Below are 24356 nucleotides of genomic sequence, written 5' to 3' on the forward strand. Positions count from 1 at the left end.
TGAAAAATATGTTTTACAAGTCAAATATAATAATTTTAAGAGTGTAACGAAGTCATAAGTTTAAATTTATTTTTAATTTATACTAACACTACTTTCTTGCGATCAAGGAAAATCTACATTTTAAAGGAATAGAGAAAAGAGGAACAAATGAACAAAAAAGTGAACGACGGATCAACCAATGACGAATTACAACCAAGTACCAACCCAACTCAACAAAACAAATGTCCGATTTCTTCATCCATTTCGTAAGTTCTCCGAACGATTTATTTTTTAATCAAGACTTAACGCCCCGTTTAAGTATTAAATTCAGTTGTAATTGAAGCCAAAAGCGGTTCAAAGGTTAAAAGTAATGTAAAAATGTAAGATGTTATGTTTATTTAATGAATATTCTGTGGATTGCAAATAAGTAGTAATTGCCTAGTGTACGAAAGGAATCAAGTTTCATATTTTCTTAATCATAAAGTAGGTATACTAGTTTGTTTTGTTAAATCCGTGGCTTGATATTTCAATTATGTGATTTTTTCTTCAAGATGGCAGTGAATAATATCCACCTTTCACCAATTGGCCAGTGGTTATATCTTTCAAATACGATGTGTTTCTCGTTACGTTCGTGGGAGCACTAAATGCTAACTTTGAAGGATAGCTGTAGGATGGTGATAGCAAGAAATAAGAAATTAAAACCACAAATGACGGCTACTGTAAAGAATATGGACTATACTTGGACAGCTGGGTCAGAGGCCCCAACTAACAACCAGGATGTGGGTATCCCTCGGGCGGTCTTTATTCCCCACACGAACTCGCTACCATTTGAAGAAAGGCGAGTCACACTAGAGGAACCAGTCAAGGTAGGGAAGTTTAATAACCAAAATTATTTTGGAGATGTACTAATTTTAAAGTTAATCAGCTCCAAAATCGCGTATTTTCAAATTTACTGTTGATGACATTATATTTAAATAATCATCAAATGTTCTTTTAACAATAATATACTAATCTTGTATGTATAGTATTAAATCTTCCATTACCATAATTATGAAATATGTACTTACCAATTTTGAGTCTAATACTTTTATCTATTATATATATCTATATGAAAGTCCTATTAATGAATGAATTGACTTGTTTTTTACTACATATTTTTGTTTTTGTTGATGGATTGTTTTCCTTAGCCTAACTAGTTTTTGCACTTCCAAAAAAAAAACATGAAATAGAAATTTGTTTTTAACTAACAAAATTAAAAACTTTTTAAGATTTATTAATTGATTTAAGGGCAAAATATATTTATATTATAATTTCTTCTTGCAAAAACTGAAAATTTCAGAAGGCATGTTACTGTTGTTATAATTGCTTGTGTGTTATTAAGAAAATTATTTTATTGAAGTAACTATTGCCATGAAGCATTTAGTTTAAAAAGCAAATAGTTAATAAAGATTAAACTTGTCATACTAATCTGGTAAGACTTTCTTTGTAAGTGGACATGTATATACATAATGGTATTTGGCAGATCGATTTTATCTCGCTTTGATCTGGGCAACATCTTTGTTGCCATTAGACGAGGCATGCCTTATCTGTTTGTAGCATTATTGTAGCATGATTGTAGCATGATAGTACTGTACTGTAGTATGATAGTTTAGTGAATCTATTATCCTGCTTGGACAACGTAAATATACACTGCTTGTATATATTTTGTAAAGCAATAACTAAAGCAAAATTGTAAACATTAAGTGATAGAAGACTCTATGTTTTTAGTATTTATGACAAAGTTGACTATCAAGTACCGTAATTTTTATAATACAGCCATTTTTACTTTAATCTCATGTATTTGACCCGCATTATTTTGTATCTCCAGCTTGCCTTATTTATAAAACTACATTGTTCTTTCATAGTACTCAATCAAATTTTGGTATTTCTAGGTTCTTGCTATGCCGAGATTGTTGCAAGAATATACTCCTACCTACCTAATCAATTATGATTGGTTTGATTTGAAAAAAACATACAAACTAATTTTTACACAATATAAAAACAATTTCTAACAATCTTATTTAGTATGCCTAGTATACAAAGCTATTTTTGTGTAGCTTTCACTGTAGTACCGAGAGAATTGTTAGTCCCTTGTTAGTATAAACAATACAGTTTGGGTCTAGCCTATCATATTTTATACTTCCTGTATGTAAAATATGATAAGATTAACTTCCGTTGCAAGCGCAGCAGATGTGTAGCTAGGAATAGCACCATTTAATCTTGTTAAATTTAATTGCCAATGTACAATTGTAGCGTCTCGAGTGCGTTGGGTCATACTGATTGACTTAAGAATGGCTGGGCGCGCGCTTGTCATACGAAATTACTTTATAGATAAATGCAAACGGAACTTAAGTAGTGCACCTGCAATGTTTTATAATTTATACAAGAAAGTTTACTAATGCTACAACAAACATATTTCATATCATGCATATGTAATCTATGAAAAAAAGCAAGAATGTATGATTTTTACCGTGGGTGTATTATTTTGTTACACAACTTGGATCTGTTGGAGCCATGGTAGCTACTTTTGCTTACTGACTTTCAATCGTGTATTTAAAACAAAATTTTATCTAATTTCGCTTGACTGTTATTGGTGTGCGTGTCTTGTTCAATAAGCAATATGACACGATCCATCAATAAACTAAACTGAAAATATTCGAACTCTTAAGAGACATAAATAAAGATGCTGATGTTATATTTCAGATCGGAAGATATGTATATCGTGGTTCACCTTGTCAGACGAATACAATATTCGACTGTCGAGTGCTTTCTCGTCACCATGCGACACTCTACTACGATAAAGGGCATTTTTATCTTGTGGTAAGTTTTATAAAGTAAATATGAATCCTACTTCACTTTGAGAAGTTTGGTATCTGGATAGTTTTAATGCCTGAAAGACTAATAAAGGGTTCACTGAGCAAGTAAGGGTTCACCGTGTTACTTGACACGGCGGCTTTGTCTAACACTGCGTCGTAACTTTGTACGAAACAAAACACGTCTGTTTATATATAATTTAGAACGCATATTGAAAATGCATAAACTTTAAGACGAGCCGCCATTTGCAATATAAAATTTTGTTAGTTAATATCATTAATGATAGTCTGGATGCCTCTTGTCATAATAATCTAAATAAGGGTATCTAAAACAGCCTTGTTTATCCATTAATTAATTTGTTTGTGTGGGAGGTGGATCGATGACCAAAAATGAATACTTTAAATCTATAATGGAAACTTTTTCACTTTACCTATTTCTAGGTGCTACTTGCACCACAAACGAGATTTTATTTCTTATTTATTTGAATAAAACTGCCGTGGACTATAGTGTGTTTATCATGGAGGTTGACTCGCGATTTATTTTTTCTAATACTTTGAATGACTGTGTTTCCTATTCCTATGCTATTGAAAAGGTAATACGAAAGTTTAACCCAACCCATTTTTCTTGTCAAAGTAAGACTTGCAAAGAATTAATTGACAACTTCGTAGTATAGTCGGGCAATCTCATAGTGTTCCCTTCACAAATTGAAACATAATGCAGATTATTTATTATTTTGTATTATCTATGATCATGGATTTAGCCTGGTAATGCATTTGTCTATTTGAATATAACTCCGTATGTTTTCAAAAGTGTACGATAAAGTTAAATATCAACAAGAATGGTATACGTTATCTATTCAACGCACGGATTCCTAAAGAATAGCGCATCTTTTGTGGTCTTGTTACTAGAGTTCCTCGATCTTTACACAGTGTTTACATGTATTGTGAACAAAAGCATATGACGAAAACGCCCACCCGTGTGTAAATGGGTACAGACAGCAACAGTTTTGTTATAAAGAAATTTTTATTATTTTGCTTAATTAGACTTTGTTAAACATAGAAGTTGTCGTTTTGAATATACTTTTTAATTGATTCTCCTTAAAAATATTTCCTTTAGAGGAATTCGATTGTTTGGTTTTAAATCTATTTTGCTGACGGTACTCTGACACTTATGAATGGAAATGTGCCGACTCTCACTGACGCCCACAAAAGATTTCGACCACAGCCTCTTTTATTCAGCCTTTTAAGAGCTTATGTAACAAGTAGCGACTAATGAGTTCGATATGAAACTGTTATTAACTTGTATCTTTGTATACATGCGATTAAAATTATATACATAACTAGGCGAGATGTGTCTTCTTAAACCCGGTTCTTGCAAAAGCATTCCTAAAGTTAAATCCATGTAATTAATCGTTTATAAATTATAAATTTGACGATTATTTAATTGATCCTAATCCTTGGGATTGATTTGCTCCAGTTCAAATATTTATCGCTTCTTTGCCTAACGAACAATTTGTATGTCTCATAACTTAGCGATTGTAAAGAGTGGCAGAGTTTTTGCTCGTTCTACGCCCTTGACTTGCGAACTGGTAGTAAATGTAAATTTAGAATCAATTTAACATCTCATAATTGTACTTAAGTTTTTCCTAATTTAAGTCCTAAACAGTGGTAAGAAAAAAAATAGAACACAAGAATAGAGTTTTTGGACTCTTTCTTATGTTAAATCGTAATGTTCAATGATCTATCGGTAATTTATAAAAATTGAGTCTCTGAATCTCGTAAAATCACACGGAAATATAATAGTTTACCCTTTGCCCCAGCGTTGACAGACGATAATTTACCTTTCAAATTATACATTTAAAATTATATCCCTTTTAGTAATACTTAGTAGCATGATTTATACATAATAGTGTAGCCTCAGAAGCACTAGTAAATAAAATTAATATAAATCAGTTCATTGAATGTGCCCTCATTAGGAATGCACAAAGCATTTACCAGTGTCATATCAAATGCTTAGCCTTACTACGAGAGTTGATTTACAATAGACAATGTGTTTATTAATTCGTAAAATATAAATTGTAAAGAGTTTTAGATATGTCTTAATATAACAGATGCATAGTTTTAGATTGTATGTTGGGAAGGATTTATTTTTGTATTACAGGGGGCAAAGGCCCATGAACACTCAATCGCACCGATTTGGTACGCGTGGTAGGACCCCAAGTAGAAAGTAGCATTGGTTAGGAAATCCGTCAGTAGGCAGTTGATTCCACATAGTACCAAGTAACGATAACTTAATTCTACGTTGACAGGAATCAGGAATTGTGTATAAGCCCTGTATTTCTGGATATAGTCTTAAAGAATATATTGTAAAAACACTTGAGAATCAATCGAATCCATTTACGTTTGGATACTCATTGCTTGTTTACCCAGTATATTTAACAAGCAAATAATTAGTTTGTGGGTAGTACGTTATTTTTCAGTATCGAACCCTCAAACTTTTTGTATCCAATCGCCTGTAATGTGCCCTCAATTAACCCTTTGTTTGACTGTTAGAACCCTCTTTTGGAAATAGCTGACTAGTGAATTTGTTTACGTTGCCATAATGTAGGGTTACCGTTGCTTGCATATCCATATTATATTTATTACCCAATTGGTAGTGCGAAAGAAATATTCAATACAAAAGGCATTAAAAGTCTGGCAACACACTTGTGAGACCTCTGGCAATGTGTCTATGGGCGGCATTTTACACAACACATCAGATGAATCTCCTTTCCGTTTCTCCCATGTTATATATAAAAATATATAGAATATTCCTTCCTATGAAATGTATCCTTATCAATGGCGTACCAAAACCACCTTTGTTTCGTACAAATATGGACCTATATTGATAAATACTGTAAGTGTCAAATAATACAATATTTTGTCACGATTATTGTCTCTACATGACACGAGAGAGATAGGGATATTTGACGTTATTTCACGCTTATATAAGACTATTCTAAGTAATCAAAAAGAAATCAAATTTGCATTTATAAGTTACAAGTCGGATAGTTGAATCCTTGAAATATTTTTATTAAATCGCAGCGGAACGAATGGCGCCGTGCAAATCCTTGAATGGAACATTAGCGTAGCCTCATTGTCCAAATTAGCACATTCAACTCCTAATTAGATTCTGTAGCTAGTACCTGAACAGTATTACATAATGGTATCATTACCAGTATTACGTTGTCATTATTTTTTATCAGCATAGTCGAGGTGGTTTAATACGTATCGGATTTCAAATATATTGTAACAATGTTGATAATTTAATCTTTTTACACAAAACAACCCCTGTAGTGGTACGGCATAGTCAAAAAATCATTTTGAATTTAAATATGTCGATTTCTAAGGATTGCGTGATAATGTTATAAACTATCATTAACTCTTTAGCAGTACTATTAACCGTGATAAAATTAAAAAGGATTTTTTTCCTTAAAAATCAAGTTTATTTCAAGCCACCTATAATTATAAAAAAATAGAATAAGTTACACTATTTTTTACTAATACAGTGTTTGTTAACTCTATATACCGACACTCAGAGGATTGGTGTTATAAAGATTTGTTGTTAAATGGAAAGAAGAAAAATCTGTATTAAAAAAAGAAAAAGTTTATTTCAAACTAGTGTTAGTTATTACATAGCACACAATTCTTACTTGAACGCTTCTACGTATAGTCTGTTATTTTCGCCTGATGTCTTTGCTGCACCAGAAATTGCATTGCATATCTTGCAATATTCAGGCATTATGATAAAATATACTCAAGCAATCCCAATATGTAAACAAAACAATGGATTTATTACAAAGTTCGGTACGTAAGATGCCGATAGTCGAGTTTATTACGCTAGGACAATAACATACACAGCTCCGCAGTGTGTTTTAACTAATTTCGGTAACTTAAAAAGTACTTTTTTTATATTTTTATTAGGAGTGGGTGTAGTTCTATGTTCAGTGGATTAAAGCCGAGTGCGTTCGACGCTTAAGGGGGTTTGTCGTTAAATCGATAAACGTTAAATGGAGTTTACATTGTATTAATCTGTACAGAATATCTAAAAGAAATAAGTCTGTAAGAATCCCTTCCCAATATTACTCATTATAAATATGAACTATTGCGCTCTTGTTAAATGCTTCAAAACTGTAAATCCGCATTTGCCGTGCTTTTAAAATAGGGGAATCAAAACAATTGTTTATAATTAATAATAAGCCTTAATTTGTGGAAAGGGTCCAACAGTTAATCAATAAAAACTGTCTTGTTACCATATGCTACGTTACGTGCCAATTCAAAACAGGTTTAACATCCTTTTAATTGACGTAAATGTATACGCGAGCTGTGTGCTTTGTAGAGGCCTCATTGTAAGCCTTGTGGTTAAACAGCTAATGTTTGACGACTGTAAGTTTCTTGTTTATATGAAGTTGTTTGTAGGAATTTTAGAGAATTTGAAGCTCACAAGTTTGTTGACATAGCTTCATATTAGAGATGCTTGGCGCAATATTCTTAAGCATTTTATTACTTAGACTAAGATGCGCACAGAAGAGTAGGGTAATCTTTTTGTTGATCAGGAAGGTTGAGGAGTTTACTTAGGGTTTTTTATAGCGTAGGGTGGTCTTACATGACGCCCAAAAAGAGTTATTGCATTTGATTAAGTTTAATGTATAAAAAGTGTAAAATATGTTTAATTTTGACATTCAGGAACCATACTTCGTGGTATGTCTCGACTTTGTAATCTTACGCCTTCACGCGATTTTGTATCAAAGCCGACGAGATTTTGTCTAATCTGACTTAAATAACGATGAGTTAATAGAAAAACTTCATATATTTCAACGAAATTTATTTAATGCATATTTTATTGCCGTAACATCGCCGCTGGCCTTCCATTCACTAAGATATATCCGCTAAGATTAACGTGTAACATTTATAAGCGAGCCCAAGAAGTATTTCTAAAAATAGGATTTAATTGTTATCCAATATTTGCGATTCACTTACAGCAGACTGAAACAAAGATTAATTTTTAACATTAAAAACGATTTTCGATTTCAACTTTATTACAAGTATACGTTATGTAATAACAGGTAGTGTGAATAATGATATAATTTTTCTTTCAATTTTACGGCGACTATTAAGACCTTTAAATAAACATAACCTTTAAAGATCAATGAACACTAGAACGGTGTAATGACATAATTCTGAATCAGTGAGTTATGAAGTGTAAGGACAATGATTCATTACATCTGATTGAACCAAGTGAAAATACAGTCAACATCTGTTATAACGACGTCGAAGGGCCTACTCATATTTGGTTGTAAAAACTGATAGTCGTAACAGCCGATGACGTTGTTATTCAGAACCTAATACAATAGAATTGCTTTGAATTTGGTCACTATAACCGATATGTTGTTCTAAACGATGTCGTCGTAAAGAGTTTTTACTGTATACGTATTTGTATAAGTTGGATTAAACAAGGATCTATTCTAGGGCCCATATGTTTCTTTCTCAAATTTTTGGTTTCAATTTTTGCGTTAGTTAGATTGATCATCTATATGTAATCCGATAATCCTTTATTATGATATATGCAATTATAGAAACCTCATATCGATTAAGAGGATACAAGATTTCCTATTATATTTCTTATAAAAATTATAATTTTTCAGGACAATCAGAGCAGTAATGGAACGTACATCAACAACAACAGATGCTCAGTGGTTAAAGACCCGCATGAGGTATTTTCAGGAGATGTGGTTCAATTCGGTATACCGGTGGTTGAAAATACTGCTAACTCGGAGAAGGTTAGTTTATAAAATCTAACCTTTTTTGTAATTTTTCACTGCTGTTGTATGTTACTCAAAATCTTATTTTAATATTGTAATGTTATGTACAAAAATACATAAAATCAAGAATTTATATTTTTTAATGATTTGGATTTGTGTTGTGGTTGGTAACTTATCATTACTATATATTGTGATTATAGTTTAAATTGTATAAGCAATATTATTATTGCATTAGTTAAGTATGAATTTGAATAAAAAATACACATATTCAAATTTTAATAACATTTCCTTATAAAAAGCAAGCGTGGAGGTCTTTGTTATTCCACACAGCTTTACTAACTTGGTGTCTTAGCCCTTTGAAAACTTACACAAACGGACAATTAGACCATACTATTATTATAAAAAGAGGTCTGTTTGTTTCTATTTTCAATAGATTTAAAATAAATAGAGTGTTATATTTTTTTCTTTATTTGAGATATAACGTTAAGAAGGTTTGGGTTGTATTTTTAGTTGCCTAGTATATTAGGGATATCTTATAAGACCTGTCTAAAGGGAAATAATCTAAGCGAAACACAAAATATTAGCGTTAAATATAATTAAATTCACTTGGAAACCTCACTAGTTTCCTCCTCAAAAATCTCACAAATTTAAACGTATGATTTTATCAATGGCAATGTCTACACTATGTAATATTTTTTTTCAGAACACATTTCCTCCGGTGGTAGCGATGCTGATGCTTTATCACCCAGATGGCACAGAGGCGAAGCTCCACCTCAATGAATTATATCAACTTAATAATTATGTTCAAGTAAGTAATTTATCTTTATAAGCGAGTCCTTACTTAGTTGATAGTTTAGAAAAACCAGATCGTTAAGCTACTGTTTAAGTCATAAGTTCACTAATTAGGCTTTTCTTATCAAAAACGTATTGGATTTCACATTGGAGTCCTAAGTCTTAAATTGCAAATCTAAACCCAAGCGTAGGATGACAAAATCGAAGTTAAAGTAAGTTAGGTTTTCTGATGTTTTTTCCGTATCAGACCAAAGATGACTATAGTTTTTAGATACTTGAATCTAAAAACTAGATACTTGAATTTCGATTTCAATTCGATTAAACATACCATAATAATATAAAATACTCATTTTTTTATTTATCAAATGTCAAAAAACAGTACATTGAATAGTTATGAATTTATAACTAATACATTTAGTAGGATCATTTATTTATTTATTTATTTATTTATTTCCAGTAAATTTTCCTATCTTAACAGTTACAACTAATGCGATATAATTCCATTATATTACCCACACCAACTAACCTACATACAAACATTAAAAAATTAAACTTGAATTCCTAAATCTTATAACTAACAATATAGCAAGCAACTCTTGTGAAATCAGCCAGCGTACAAACAAATAGGTCCACCTCAATGGAAATTTTGTTAATGATCTGTGTTGCTCGCGTGAGTGGCGCTTTGCTAACCAAGTTGGAATGTGCGCGCGGTACATCCAAAAGCTTAGACGTAAGCCTCAGGTTTCTACTTGGTACCCGTAGACCCAGTCTCTCCATTATATCCGGATTATGCGCCCGACCCGTAAGTATTTTAAATATATAAACTGTCACGGCTACCTCTCTTCTGAGGCGTAGCTTGTCGTACCCCACCATACCCAGAACAAACAGGGTCGGGTACATTTTTTTTTTTTTTTTTTTTTTTTTTATAGAACAGGGGGCAAACGGGCAGGAGGCTCACCTGATGTTAAGTGATACCGCCGCCTGATATGGACACCCTCAATGCCAGAGGGCTCGCGAGTGCGTTGCCGGCCTTTTAAGAATTGGTACGCTCTTTTCTTGAAGGACCCTAAGTCGAATTGGTTCGGAAATACTTCAGTTGGCAGTTGGTTCCACACATAAGCGGATACAAGGGATACACTCCATACAGTCTCTTGTAGTGGTAGCGAGTGAATTTATTATGTAGGAATGAATGACTTGTAATTACAGGAAGCAATACAACGCGAAGCGTCGCTCGAGAGTCGTCTACGTACGTTACGCGAGTGCGTAGAACGTACGCGGGCGGAAGCGCAGGCCGCTTGGGAGCTCTTTGTGGGTGAGCAGCGCCTGCTCATGCGAGTGCACACCCTGGAGTCGATGCTCGCCGCGGGCAAACACCCCGATACACAGCATGTTGCTCAATTGCTCACTGATAAGAAGAACTATCAGGTATAAATAATGATTAAGGAATTAGGGAAAGGAATGAATTTGCTTGACGTTGAAATGTGTGTAAGGACTTTTATTTTATATTTATCATATTGGAATCTATACTTATTCATAAAAACACTGTACGCACAGTATTTCATTCCATACAGAGTAACTAATTTGATAGAACTCGGAAGTTATGGTAACAGTTATTTTATAGTAGTTTCGTTAATGACTTTAAATTTCTCTTCTATGAAAAAAAGTTCGCGTATAATGTAAATAACGAAAGCTTAGTACAGCTTTTTTAAATATAAAAAATAAACCAATTTAATTTATTTCAGTTATTAAATATAATTTTGTTCATGGTTATTGATGTTAATTTATAATCTATGAACTGTGAAGCCTAATACTTATATAGCTTATTATTGAAAATAATAAACTTTATTGATCACATTAGAAACTAAAAATCTTATTGATTAGCAGAATAGGAAATAGTTTTGTTCGATCGATGTTTTATTATGCTTGCTTACATTGATTTTTCCACACTGTATTACATCCTCATACACATTAAGAAAAAAAATCGTTTTTTACCGCTTTTGCCCTATTTTATTCTTGGAACTTTCTTGTTTCATCAATACACATTTTTAACAATTTATTTACAGGAAGTGGCGTTAGAAAGCCTAAGGACAGCCCATGAACAGAGATTAGCGCTGGAAGAAAGTCTTGAAAGGCGTAGCAGAGAAGCGGCCGCGTTGCAGAAACACAATTGCTCTTTGCGATTGGCTGCTAATAACGCACTTGCTGAATTACAGGTTTGAAGAGGTTTTATTTGTGTTTTGTATGAAAAAATACTGAATATAACGGCCAAACGGTCTTTTTGCGAGTAAATGTTTACATGTTGGAATCAAACTTACTAAACGTTTTAGATATTAATTTTTTTTAGATATTTAATTTTTACTTTAAAAAAAAACATATGTAATTGTTACTATACGAATTGGACATATCTCAAGAACCCGCCAAAACGCTTCTCAAGGCAAGATGGCGTCGCATCAGTCGCCATATCTACAAGAAAACAAACGTTTATTTTTACGAGCTAATTATCGTTCTTAAATAAAAAAAATATCCGACGAAATTTAACTCAACTCACCAAGATTGTATGAGAATAAAATAATAAAATGATAAATAACCTCTATCATGAGCACATCCCATATACACCATACCTAATGTTACCAGCCGTTTTAAACGGGACTGCCCCTTTTTCCAATTCCGAGTCCCGGTGTCCCCAAAATGAACTGTGGGACGAATTTATCCCGTTTTCAGTAACCGCGCGAAAACTTAAGCAGCAGAAATATATAAAAAAAAAGTGCCAAGAGTTTCATTGTTCTTCTGATAAGTAAAAATTTTGGGTATCTATATTTTGCGATTCTTAACTTTTAAGCTTTTAAGTTTTTTTTTTCATTCACTATTTAATATTCGACCGAAAAAAACCAATGTCCCGTTTTGTGTCAAAGAATAAATGGTTAATTTTAACCATACCCCACTTTCACACGAACACAGCCGAATTAAGTATTACTCAGTAAAATGTTTCAAATATATTTTTTTTCTAAGGTTCGTAATTGTTTGAACCTTTTTGTATTATATATTCCATCTTTGGTAAAACTTTAGTATAATTGTTTTTTCTTATATATAACTTATGTAAGCTGTAGGATTACAAAATAAATAAATACACAATTCAATACAGTGGATATTTATTTATTTAATTTTCAGAAACTCGCAGCCCGATGTGATCGCAAAATGTCTGCAGCGCGGCTAGCGATATCAACAGCTGAGGAGAGAGAAAACACGCTTCGGAAACGATTGCCACTCAGCGTCAGTATTTTATTAATCACAATTACACGTTAAGTGCTCTATTCTCGGATCCGAGTAAAGTCCGTTAATTCGGATTCAGATCCGTCCCGTTAATTATTTTAAACCGTTGCCATCCCTAGCTCTCGGATCCGTAGTATGTTTTTTAATAAAAATAATATTTTACATTCATATATATTTTCAAATATGTTTACTTAATCAAAATCATAAAAAGCTTTGGTTTCCGTCTATTACCTTGTATCCATTGTTTATGTATTCAATGTGTTAAATACCAATATGAAAAAGTTTGGTTAATGCACCATGCTGGCCTATCGTTTTTCTTGTTCTATGAGATTCAGGGTAACGCAAAGAATGGCTAATGTCAAAAACGTATTGATTTTGACATTGTGACTTAGCCTTATTATTATTTACTTAGCCTTATATAGCAAAATTCTATATGATATTATTATACATTCGTCGTAAGAACGTTTCATATGTCATTCTGGAGAATAATTGAATATGTAATTTCAAACATGATGATTTAAATAAATTCTTCATAAAAAACTCAAAACAGATGACCATAGCAAGTACAATGTGTAAATATTAATACTTAAAGCGTTCTGTGTGAAACTTCACGGAAGGACTAATCGTTTAAATGTAATTCGTATTATTTGGAAAATTTACATTATTTTAATGTTTACGAATACTTATGGAACTATCTAAAGGTCGTGATAGCGTCTACATTGGCCTATTTGCTTGAAGAATAAACTATTAGTCAAATTCAGTTTGGGGTCTGTTGCATCAATATAATCGCCTTATGGGGGATAAACAACGTAATATTGTCTGTGGTTTATGCGACATAATCGAAGTCTTCGCGTCAAATTAGTATGATGACGTCATATCCTAATCGAAAACTGAGTTATTCTTAATTAACTGAGAACCTTCCCTTTAGGTAAAACGTACTAAGAAACGACTTATGTAATAAATTCGCGCTTATATTGTATATAAAAGTTTATATTGAAAATTTAATTTTCCAGTATTCCCTACAAAACGGCGAAGCCAAAATGCTAGTTCTGAGTACGGATAGCAATAAGCTGCAAGATAAGCGCGCCTCTTCGCTGGAAGACGCCGTGCGAGCATTACCGGATTATATCAAGCTTCTACTACCACATCCGCTTCTTAACAAGGTATATATGTGTGTTTATTATATATTTATCATATACATACTTTATAGCATCTTCCTTGAGCACTTCACGGCATCGTCGTCTAATTAAAGATGTCTCTGGAAAAACATTTTTTTGTGTTAAGCATTTGCAACACCTAACAACACCTATACAAGAGATAAGATGGTACGTGGAAAATAGACGACAAAGTAAAATAAGACAAAGATATACAATGTTTAAGGGTATTATCTTTTATTAGCTTTATACATTTAAAGAAAAAACTTTTTTGACATTCAACACCTTTTGTCTTCAGTCACCGTGAAGCTCGCTGTAAAGCACGCGAAACGTCGGATAAATTTAAAATGATGTTAAATAATTATAAGTTTACAATAATACATAGCTTCAATCCGGTAAAAAAGTCTATTTTTAAATGTTTAAGGAATTTTATGTTTCGTAAGTGCAAAACGTTAGTTCATAAAATTAAATGTTATTAGTGCCTTCAGTAGTTTTTGTACTAAGGAAAATATATCAAACTACTTTAATATACAACTATTTTTAATTATTAATAATATAATTATCTATATAAATTAATCTCATTGTCATTCTCATTAATCAAAATAATTTTCAGGTGGGAATAAAGGTGATAGCTGCGGACTGCAAAGGCGGGAAAGACGTTGATTTAATATTAAAGAAGAATGATTTTAATAGTACTGAAAATAATGGTAAGATATCTTTTACATTTTTTACGGTCTTAATTCTATTTCTGTCCCTTTATATCAAATGATATTTACAATATAATAGAAATATATATTATATGAAGCTATTAAACTGTAATAAAATGAAGTGTAATAATTAATTTATAGCAAAATCCATACTAAAAATATTGATTTTCATACGCCAGCTACTTAAAACAATGCAAACAAAACAGATAAGTCGAGTCGACCATGACATAAATAAAATAATATACAGATATTTTGTCAGTCTAATCTTAATGCAGTGTCATATACTTTTCTTGGCTTATTAAATTTGACAACTTTCTTGATACATAATTTTACTATCTGTCGTTACTTAGTTTGCGTCACATTTATTTAAGTCTAGAACTCGTGTCGATATTTCGACGGAGACGCATTAAGTTTCAAAAATAATACAATATGTTAATACGGACTTTACAAGTCTTGACATTTGATTAGGTGTTTACAAACATTGTCGTAAAGACGTTTGAAGTTTGACGCTTCCGTAGCGTTATAGCGGAATTTAGGGATTATGAATATTTAATTTAAAGTATTGATGCCAATACAAGTAGCGGCACGAAACTCTAGCGCTGGCCGTTATTGCGCAGAAGTAAAAAATAAGGTACCTGAGGGGGGCTAGCGGAATGAAGAGCGTCGATTGGCTCTCCAGTCGCATTCCGGCCCCCGCACCACAGTACACATGCGCAGCAATCCCCTTCACGTATCGGCCAGCGCTAGATTTACGTGCCGCTGCCTATACTTAATAAAATTAAAAATAATTTATGTAAGTTATAGTCACAAAAGAAAAATTGGATTTTAAAATCTTGCCTAACAGACCATTCAAACATAACGTCAAACTTCGATGCGTTTGGCTTGTCTAACTTTCATCCTTTCTCTATTACAATAGCGTAATTCGCTATGTCATTTTTTTATGATCATATAATAATTTACAGAAAAACAACAAGAGGAAGAAAGTGTGAGCTCTAGTGGAGAGAAGTCATCGGAGTCCAATTCTGGTAGCGATGAAGAAAAGTCGCGGATTAATAATGGTATTTTCTTTTTTTTTTTTTGTTGGGTTATTATCCTGAAAGTTTTTGGTATTGACCTAAAAGAGAATGTTCGGATTCTGTACAATTTTTTTACTTATGAATGTATATGTGTCTCCATATAATTATTTTTAGTTACTAATAGACAAACAAAACTTAACAAAAAAATTTTTTCAACACCCGGGAGTCAAATATTCAGTAGTCATTACTGAATTAAATTTCTGTGTATTATTTAACTGTTCTGTGTTCAATGCATTCACGAGAGTTCATAATAATAATGAAAAAGTCTTAAATTAGAGCCTTGATAATCCCTATATTTTAACATTCGGAGGAGCATATCCTAAAATAATTTATGTATTACAAATGAAGATTATTATTAGTAAATTTTAAACAGTAGTGTTTATTACACTGTAGAATTTGACCTTTGTCAAATTGCATCATCATCTGGGTTCAAAACCCAGAAATCGCTATTCCAATTACATACAAACGCATTATTTTATGTTAATCTCACACACTGTTATATATTTTTTATATAATTCTTTAATGTATATATATAATAATCAACGGTTTCGATATTTGTAAATATGTGAGGAGTATATATATACTAACAATACAATAATAGATACATATAATTATTTCATTAATGTATACAAATATTGTAAATTCTATATTAAAAGAGTAAGTGTGGAGTTTCTTGCCCATTCTTCTGTCACGAAACTACCTTTTGGAAGGGGCAACTAGAATCTACTTTATATTTTATTTAATGTTCAAAAGTGCCATTTTAGGTGGTCTAATTGAAATAAATGATTTGATATATGATGACTGCCATGTTAGAGTGTAACCATAAGCACATAGTCTTGATACTCAGAACGTGTCGGACATCCGTCCCCTCGAAGTATATAAAACATAACCGTCTTAATAGAATAATAGATAGTCTTAATAGAAATAGACCGCCAAATGACCAAAACTTATGAATTAAAAAAAATATGAAACAATTTTTTAATTTTAGCTAATAATAATGATGTCTTCTTACTTGCCTATAATATTAGATATAGACAATGAGAAGGCAAATATTTCAGATGATGAACCAGCTGATCCGGTTGCGGCGGACGGAGAGCTTCGGCCGGACAACAACGCAAACTCCACATTCAGCGATGGTGATGGCAAAGAGGAGTCGCCTGTGAGTGATTATTAGGTTTTTTTTAATTTTATGACCTGAGTGATTTTTTTTTTAATTTTATGACCGTAGTGATTTTTTTTTAATTTTATGACCCGAGTGATTTTTTTTAATTTTATGACTTGAGTGATTATTAGTTTTTTTTTAATTTTATGGCCAGAGTGATTATTAGTTTTTTATTTAATTTTATGGCCTGAGTGATTATTTTTTTAATTTTATGACCTGAGTGATTATTAGTTTTTTTTTTAATTTTATGACCTGAGTGATTATTAGTTTTTTTTTTAATTTTATGACCTGAGTGATTATTAGGTTTTTTTTTAATTTTATGGTCTGAGTGATTTTTTTTAATTTTATGACCTGAGTGATTGTTAGTTAAATTAGAATACCCACAGATCAAAAACGGTTCGCGATATCGATGTTGTACTACTGAGTACCGAAAAATGTTATTGATTTTTATAGAACACAGGGTAAATGGGCAGGAGGCTCACTTGGTGTTACGGCCCATGGTCACTCTTAAAGGCAGTGGGATTGCAATGGTGTAACCAGCCTTTTAAAAATTGGTTCGTTCTTGAAGGACCTAAGACGTGAGAACAGACAGTTAAATAAAGTTTATGAAAATATCACCAAAAAATATAAAATGTTAACTATAGCCATCTTTAGGGTGTCGGTTTTTTGTGACGGTGTGCGGGTTTCGTTTTTTGTGACTGTGCATCGTAACAAATTACTCTCATCATTTTCCCTTATGTGCCAAAAGAAGTATAACTTCAATAATACTTTTTATAGAAGGCTTACCTGATGTTAAGTAATACCACTACCAATGGAATCTCAATGCCAGGGCTTATGAGTGCGTTGCCTAATTATCTTTTCTTGAGGATCTTAAGTCGAATTGGTTAGGAAATACTTCTGTGGGCAGCTGGATCCACATAGTGGTACATTGGTACCGTTAGTCATAAATTAAGAGTTCATATCGTAGATTGGTAATGGAGTATTTTTTTAAATATCAGCGAAATTAATCTCCTTGTGAAATTCTCCAGTTTTAACATAGTATTACAGGTAGACAACAAAAAAATATATTTTCGTTTTACTTTTTTAAATTGGTGTAAGGATAAGGATGAAATTATGAAAAAAAACAAACAAACAACAACAAACATATTTTAATAGAATTTTAAAACAATCTTTCCGGAGTAGTTGTCGCCGGGGGCCGGCGGGAGATGCCAACCCTCCATGTTAATAATGTCCCTTTTTAGGAAAGGGAAGATTTCGACACTCCCCTGCTGCTTAGCCACTCCGTCACAAATCTGCCTGATTGTGTGCCTGATAGGTTAGGATGTAGAGGTCCCACAGGAAAGAAAAAAAATAGTATTGATTCCAGCTAGGCTTATCACATTGAATTTTGAAGGTCTACCAATCTATTATTTAGCTAGCGACCCGCCTCGGCTTCGCACGGGTGCAATACACGACAGAAAATCTGTGAACGTTGTATATAAAAATGTGGGGTTATCCATAAGAGATAGACATATACCATCACGGACTTTTCTGTAGACCTTTTCAATGTGTACAATACTTAGTACATTATTTTGATAAAACTCGTAGGGTTCAGCCTGCGTTTGCAATGAAAGCGGAAAAAATGTAATTATTTACGACATCTCACACTAGAAACCCCAAAAATAACAGTACTTCTCCACTATTTAATGGATGTTATTATACATATAAACCTTCCTCTCTATCTATTAAAAAAACCGCATCAAAATCCGTTGCGTAATTCCAAAGATTTAAGCATACAAAGGGACATAGGGACAGAGAAAGCGACTTTGTTTTATACTATGTAGTGATGATAATAGAATTCAAATCAAAACAATTCATAGATATGTTATGTCGAAATAAAACCACACCTTTTTAACAAAATCATTTACTTTATGCAGTTTATACTTTATTATAAGGTTATTTTCCCGATTTCCACATTTTGTTGAATTCAGTTAAACTCGTATAAAGATTTCATAGAAGCCGGGCAAAAACCGCGTCTTATTTGCTAAAACGTAATAAGATTATATGAGAAAAGGAATAGGCACTGAAATAAAACAATCATATTCCTCTAATTAAATTCGTAATAACAATTCAGTGGTGCAACAAATCTTTGGGTATTTTTAATATAAAAAATGTAATAGATAATGTGTTCTTGATGACATTCCCAAGTGTCGCAATACACGATTTAAAGCGTCGTTTCTTGTATCAGTGAAGGAGTGGAAATTCTTGCCCCTTCTGATCTTTCCTTAATTATGGGTTCATTCAAGCGACGGCTTAACAATAGGTCGGATAGCTTTGGTTATATAAAAAAAATTTAAGAAATATTGTGACCTTGAATCACGGTATTTGGGTTTATAGTTTTCGATTGTTTCCTTCGGGAGCACCTTAGTAATATTTTACAGTACAATTCATTAAAAAAAATATAAAAAGACACTTAAATTATTCACATTTTACATTACACTATTTCTAGATATATAATAATCGTTTTAGAAGATTTATTTTATTCAAATATAAATTCAAATATCATTTATTCATGTAGGTAACACAATGTACACTTATGAACGTCAAAAAAGAAATATACATTGAATGCTTCTAATTTTACATTTACTGCCAGTTCTCAAATCAAGGTCGTAGAACGGAAGAGAAGAACTGGCAAAAAACTCTCCGCCACTCTTAATCGCCAAGTTTTTTCTTTTGCACGTTTGTAAAGAGCTGCAACCATTACACCTTGTTCCATATGACATCTTAAGTAATAAAGAATAATAAAATAAATTTAATTATTTGTACTTTCTATAGAGCAAAGCGGGGGTTGAGTACGCGAACATACTCCGCGTGATGGGTGGCCTTAATGAAGAGATTAAGGCGCTGAGAGAGCGTCTAGCGGCGAGCACGGCGGAGAACGAACAATTGCGGAACATTCGAGACGATTTGCTCGCAACCACTGAGGCCGCCGACCCACCGGAGACGCATGACGCGGCCGCCTATCGCGCTACCATTGCTGATCTGCAGGTAAATAATCATTTCAAATGTTAGTTAGTGGGTATTTCACTAAAAACTATGTATAAGATGACTCAGAGAAACAAAATTATTAGTATATTTGCGATTCCACCTTGGGCTGTTTTTAATACTGCACATTAAAAAACACTTTAAGCGCAATTGTATTTAGTGATTCAGATATATTATTCGAAGTGCGAAACTTATATAATTTATGACTCGGAGGTATAAGGTTCGATTCCTGGTGGAACAGTTTGAGGATGTACGCCCATCACGACATAAGAAATATATCAAAACTAGCGTCCAAAGTGATTGTTATCTTATAAATCCATCCCACATAAGTTTTATCAAAGTTGGTTCAATAATTCAACATTTAACGCCAAGACAACTAGCAATTATAATTTAACTACAATTGCGTTGTTGGTAAAATATATGAATAACGTTTGGCTATTGACCTTAAGGTATATGAAAGAGAAGGCAACATTACCATCTCTCTCTCACGTTAGGGTGTGGTCTGGGCGTGGCGTTACGCCCCTGTACCTTAGTTTCAAGGGTGATTCAGAAGATTTTTTGTTATGAAAATTATTGATTTATTGGTGTCTGATTGCTATATTGCTATAAACTTGTCACCTAAAGGTTAATGACCTTTAATTAGTAGTTCTTATCTATTGTGTTTTATTTATTACACTGTTTTTAATGATATACCTCTTTTGTTCTCTTGTTGCAAACTGTTGTTTCCCTTGTTATAAGATAAGAGACAGAAACATAAAATTTCATAGATTAGTACAATTTGTACAATTTTTTTTAGTTAAATTAAGCATTTAGCTATGTCAAGGGCGGATCCAGTTTTGGCGCCAGGTGGGTAACATAGTCGTGGTCAAGTCAAGAACTTGTATGTTTACTATCATACAAAGTTATTATATTATATAAATTAAATATGGAAGATATGTAGTTACATAAAATCTGGATGGTGATAAAATATTGAAATAAAATCATTATGTTCAATTAGTGGTCCACCTAAATCCTGGAACCAGTTCATGGGGGGGGATCGCTGGATCCAACCTTGAGCTATATGCGTGTTAAGCCACTGATAAGTTCAAATGTGTTTGGATACATGGTCGAGAATATTATTTTAACTCTAGATTTTTTGGCGCAAATAAAAACATTAGACATTGTAATGTAATTGTACTGTACCTATTTATTTCGCCCTCAGGCTCAGCTTACACGGTCAAACGTAGCGGAGGAAGCGAATCTCGCCGAAATCAAGCGCCTGGCGTCAAACGCCGCTGAAATGCAAGCGGAACTTGCATTCCGTCCCACTCGTTCCGACATCGACGATCTGACCGCTGTAGTCGGGAACCTTCAAGCCGAGGTCCTGGAAAAGGAGAATTTGGTGAAACAGCTACAAGCCAAGCCAACCCTCGATAAGACAACCGAAACGTCGAGGTCACTCGAAGAATTGAGACCCGAAATTGACACGAAGCAAATATCCGCCGATATAGACGAAATGTTCAGGCTGGACTACGACGATGACGACACAGATTCGGTCGCCACAGAAATCAGCAACGAGAAGAATGTCACGAGCGAATACGTGCGAATCGACGACGAACAACGCCTACAAGTTACGATGCAAAATGGCAGTTTGCACGCGCTAGAGGAAGAGCTAGTGAGAGCCAAAGAGAGATGGGAGGAGATATCCGCGGAGAAGGCGCGGTTGGCCGCTCAATTGGCCACCTTACAGAATAAGCCAATGCGTATCGATATCACGCACTTGTTGGCGTTAACTGTGCCGATACTACTGGCGTGTGTGTTCTACGCTCTGTTGCCCTACATCTCCTGATTGACGGCCACCTGGGATCCACCCGGGTACGCTTAGCCCAAGACACTCGATTGCTCACTTTTTTCGGGTTTAAACCGATCCCGTATCAGATTTATTAGTCTCCAATTGACCACAGTTCAAAATTGATAATTTTCCATAAAGGTCTAATAAAACGTGGACTAGAGACCGTGGTGTGATAAATGTAAAAAAGGCAATAATAGCAATCACGGTTATTTAGTAAACGTAAAGGCCGGGGATGACAAAAGAATGTCTAAAAAACAAATGAAGATAGCATTTGACAAAAATATTTTGAAATGTATGTACTGTATTTATTAAACTGTGGTCTATTATTTGAATCCGATATCGGGATTGGTGAAGAAAATAATTTCCGTGCCGAAGGCTCCCTTCGAAGGCTGATTGAGTATTTTGGAAGTGCCATGTGACGTATGAACGTTTCAATGTATAGTTTTTGTATAAATTTGTTGATATGCCATAATAACTGTATATTTGTTAGGGCCTAAATTCGTTTGTATTATGGCTGGGGTAATGTTATAAGGTTTCACATAGATGCAATGCCTATAATTCTCATATTTTGCATATCATAGACATCTTAAATTCTTATTAATTAAATGCTCTAAACATATGCCACAAATTCAACGATAAAGCTGGTTCTTCTAGAATTTGACAATTTACAATGTGCAAAACAAAATTTTGCCGTTTTGAAATATATGTTCAAATAAGAGCTTATGAAATTGTCTATGCCACAGCAGAAGAGTTGGCTAGTTGGCTTTATATCTAAGTTGTTATATTTGCCTCTAATTATTCCTAGTAAAGTCATATCAGCTGGTCAATCGGCCCCTGAATAAAAAAGAACTGATTAGTAAAATTGCCATTTAAACGATAAACGAAAATATTTAAATTTCGAACGACTCCTAAATTTGAAATTCGATTGGTATTAGATAAACTACAATGCTTTTTAGATTTCGAATGGCGACTAAATTTAAAAATACGATTAAAATAAGAAGAACTGCAGTGTTTTTTGAATTTCGAACGATGTCTAATTTAAAATTGTACTTCTCAAAGTGTAAAAATCAAAAGCTTTCTTAGTATTGCTGTGTATTACATAAGCTATTGTAAATGCCCTTTTAAATTTACGGACTTCATAATTCGTTTAATAGCGCTTGAAGAATCGTGTCAAACAACTTGTCAACTAGGATAAATAGAACTATATTAAGGTATCCGTGGTGATGTTACATACGGTTTTGGTCTGTCATTACAAATAAATAAAAAAATCTCATTTACATATCACGAGGTGTGGGCATTTAAAATCTGTGGTGAGTTTTCGATTTTTGCATTTTCTAGTCTTAGGGGAACCTAGTCGAGACTTAGCGCTAGGTACTGCTATGTCAAAAGACATTTTTTTTTAACATAGCAGTACCTAGCGCTAAGTCTTGACTGAATTTTGCCACAAATGTCTTATTATCGTGACATTTTATACGTATTCGAATTTTATTTCCCCAATTATTGCACTATTTTTTACACATTTAACATTTAGCTTATTTAGTTGCAATAAATACTCTTAGTTTAGATTTTTTTTTATATTTTCATGCTTCGATGATTCTAAGTTAATATGGGAAGAGTATTGACTATTTAGTTAACAAACCTAGCTTACCAAAAATATGAAATTTTAATTATAAATTGAAGTAAGGTTATTTTGCTTAAAAAAGGTGAGTGTTAATACTTTTCCCAAATGATTCGTCATGAAATGGAAATAGCGATTGGTATTGCATCGTTTTGAATATGTTTTGAATGATGTAAAGTGCGTTTGATCTCGCTAGAGGTCGCTCGCTTCGTGATGTCAACGCCAATAGAGTTCAATTCGTAAATATAGTTAGGGATATATGTACCACGTTGAAACACTATCATTTAATTTATTTTAATTGTTGCACGTATTGTTATGTTCGATGTTTTATTTTGCGTTTCACTTTGTATATAGTTAGTAACCCCTAATTTCGGAGTATATTTTAAAAGAATAATATCGCATTCAATGTGGATGTACTGAAAATTTATTGGAAATAATATTGATTTGTTTAAGATTTGTTTTATTTTTAACTTCTATCAGAGATTATTAAATTTATTATTGCTGAACTTTATATTATTTTTGATAGGATGTTAAAACATTGTTTTATGCAGATGCGTATAACGTCGGGACGTGACTATAAATGGGACAAAAATTCCTAAGTACCGAAATTTATTTTATTCTATAAAATATACAAGTTTCTTTAAGAGTTTTTGATGAGGTTAGAAAACTGACACTGCAACAACATATATATATAAAGCTGATGCAGTCTTGCTGGGATCACGTCTTGATCTCTGGGGAGCTTCTAGTTCAAATGCCGAGGAATAATTTTAACACACCCGGTGAAAGAGTTCAAGAGATAACATTAGGCGTACATTAAGTTGCACGTCCACGTCATGCCTCTCACCAGCGCTTCACCCACCGTTCTCAACCACTCTCATAGCGTCTCGCGGTGCAGTGGCTGAAGGCAAGTTTTTGCAAAAATATCAGAGACAAACCAAACCCGAAATTAAAGGGTCAGACACGGAACTATACGCGGGAGCCCCGATAATTGTCTAGATAGCTATGGTTACCTTTCCGGTCTAAAACCAATCTAATATAAAAGTTAAAACTGGCCCGAATCGAATCTAAACGAACTGGCAAGAATAAGGAC

The 24356-nt window shown here is 33.1% G+C and overlaps 1 protein-coding gene and 1 long non-coding RNA gene across 5 annotated transcripts in view; one reads left to right on the plus strand and one right to left on the minus strand.

Annotated features, from left to right (window-relative positions):
* The first annotated feature begins 88 nt into the window (after nt 1-88).
* Nucleotides 89-23718, plus strand: LOC111000289 (sarcolemmal membrane-associated protein). 4 transcript variants are annotated; one of them, XM_022269678.2, is made up of 14 exons: nt 89-245; nt 531-845; nt 2722-2838; nt 8516-8650; nt 9336-9440; nt 10631-10849; nt 11488-11637; nt 12593-12694; nt 13708-13857; nt 14462-14555; nt 15518-15613; nt 16660-16790; nt 19608-19820; nt 21019-23718. In XM_022269678.2, the coding sequence occupies exons 2-14, from the start codon at nt 624-626 to the stop codon at nt 21643-21645; spliced, it is 2361 nt and encodes a 786-aa protein (XP_022125370.1). In that variant the 5' UTR covers nt 89-245; nt 531-623; the 3' UTR covers nt 21646-23718. The 4 variants fall into 4 exon arrangements, with proteins under 4 accessions (XP_022125370.1, XP_022125371.1, XP_022125369.1 ...); XM_022269679.2 differs by having other exon boundaries at nt 232-359; XM_022269677.2 differs by lacking the exon at nt 89-245 and adding an exon at nt 252-462.
* Nucleotides 19697-24356, minus strand: part of LOC111000290 — a 20547-nt gene continuing 15887 nt past the window's right edge. Inside the window, exons 4-5 of the long non-coding RNA XR_002600420.2 lie at nt 21000-21180; nt 19697-19814 (exon numbers count right to left, since the gene is read on the minus strand). This is a non-coding gene — a long non-coding RNA (uncharacterized LOC111000290). The remainder of the gene's footprint in view (nt 19815-20999; nt 21181-24356) is intronic.

Source organism: Pieris rapae, chromosome 4 (genome assembly GCF_905147795.1).
Source record: "Pieris rapae chromosome 4, ilPieRapa1.1, whole genome shotgun sequence".
NCBI lineage: Eukaryota > Metazoa > Arthropoda > Insecta > Lepidoptera > Pieridae > Pieris > Pieris rapae.

What these genes read in the sequence shown, in the direction of transcription:
- LOC111000289 (XM_022269678.2), top strand. Translation starts at nt 624, where the DNA reads ATGCTAACTTTGAAGGATAGCTGTAGGATGGTGATAGCAAGAAATAAG. An exon ending in AACTTAATAATTATGTTCAA is followed by an intron (nt 9,441 to 10,630) that starts GTAAGTAATTTA and finishes TTGTAATTACAG; the next exon opens with GAAGCAATACAACGCGAAGC. An exon ending in ACGCACTTGCTGAATTACAG is followed by an intron (nt 11,638 to 12,592) that starts GTTTGAAGAGGT and finishes TTTAATTTTCAG; the next exon opens with AAACTCGCAGCCCGATGTGA.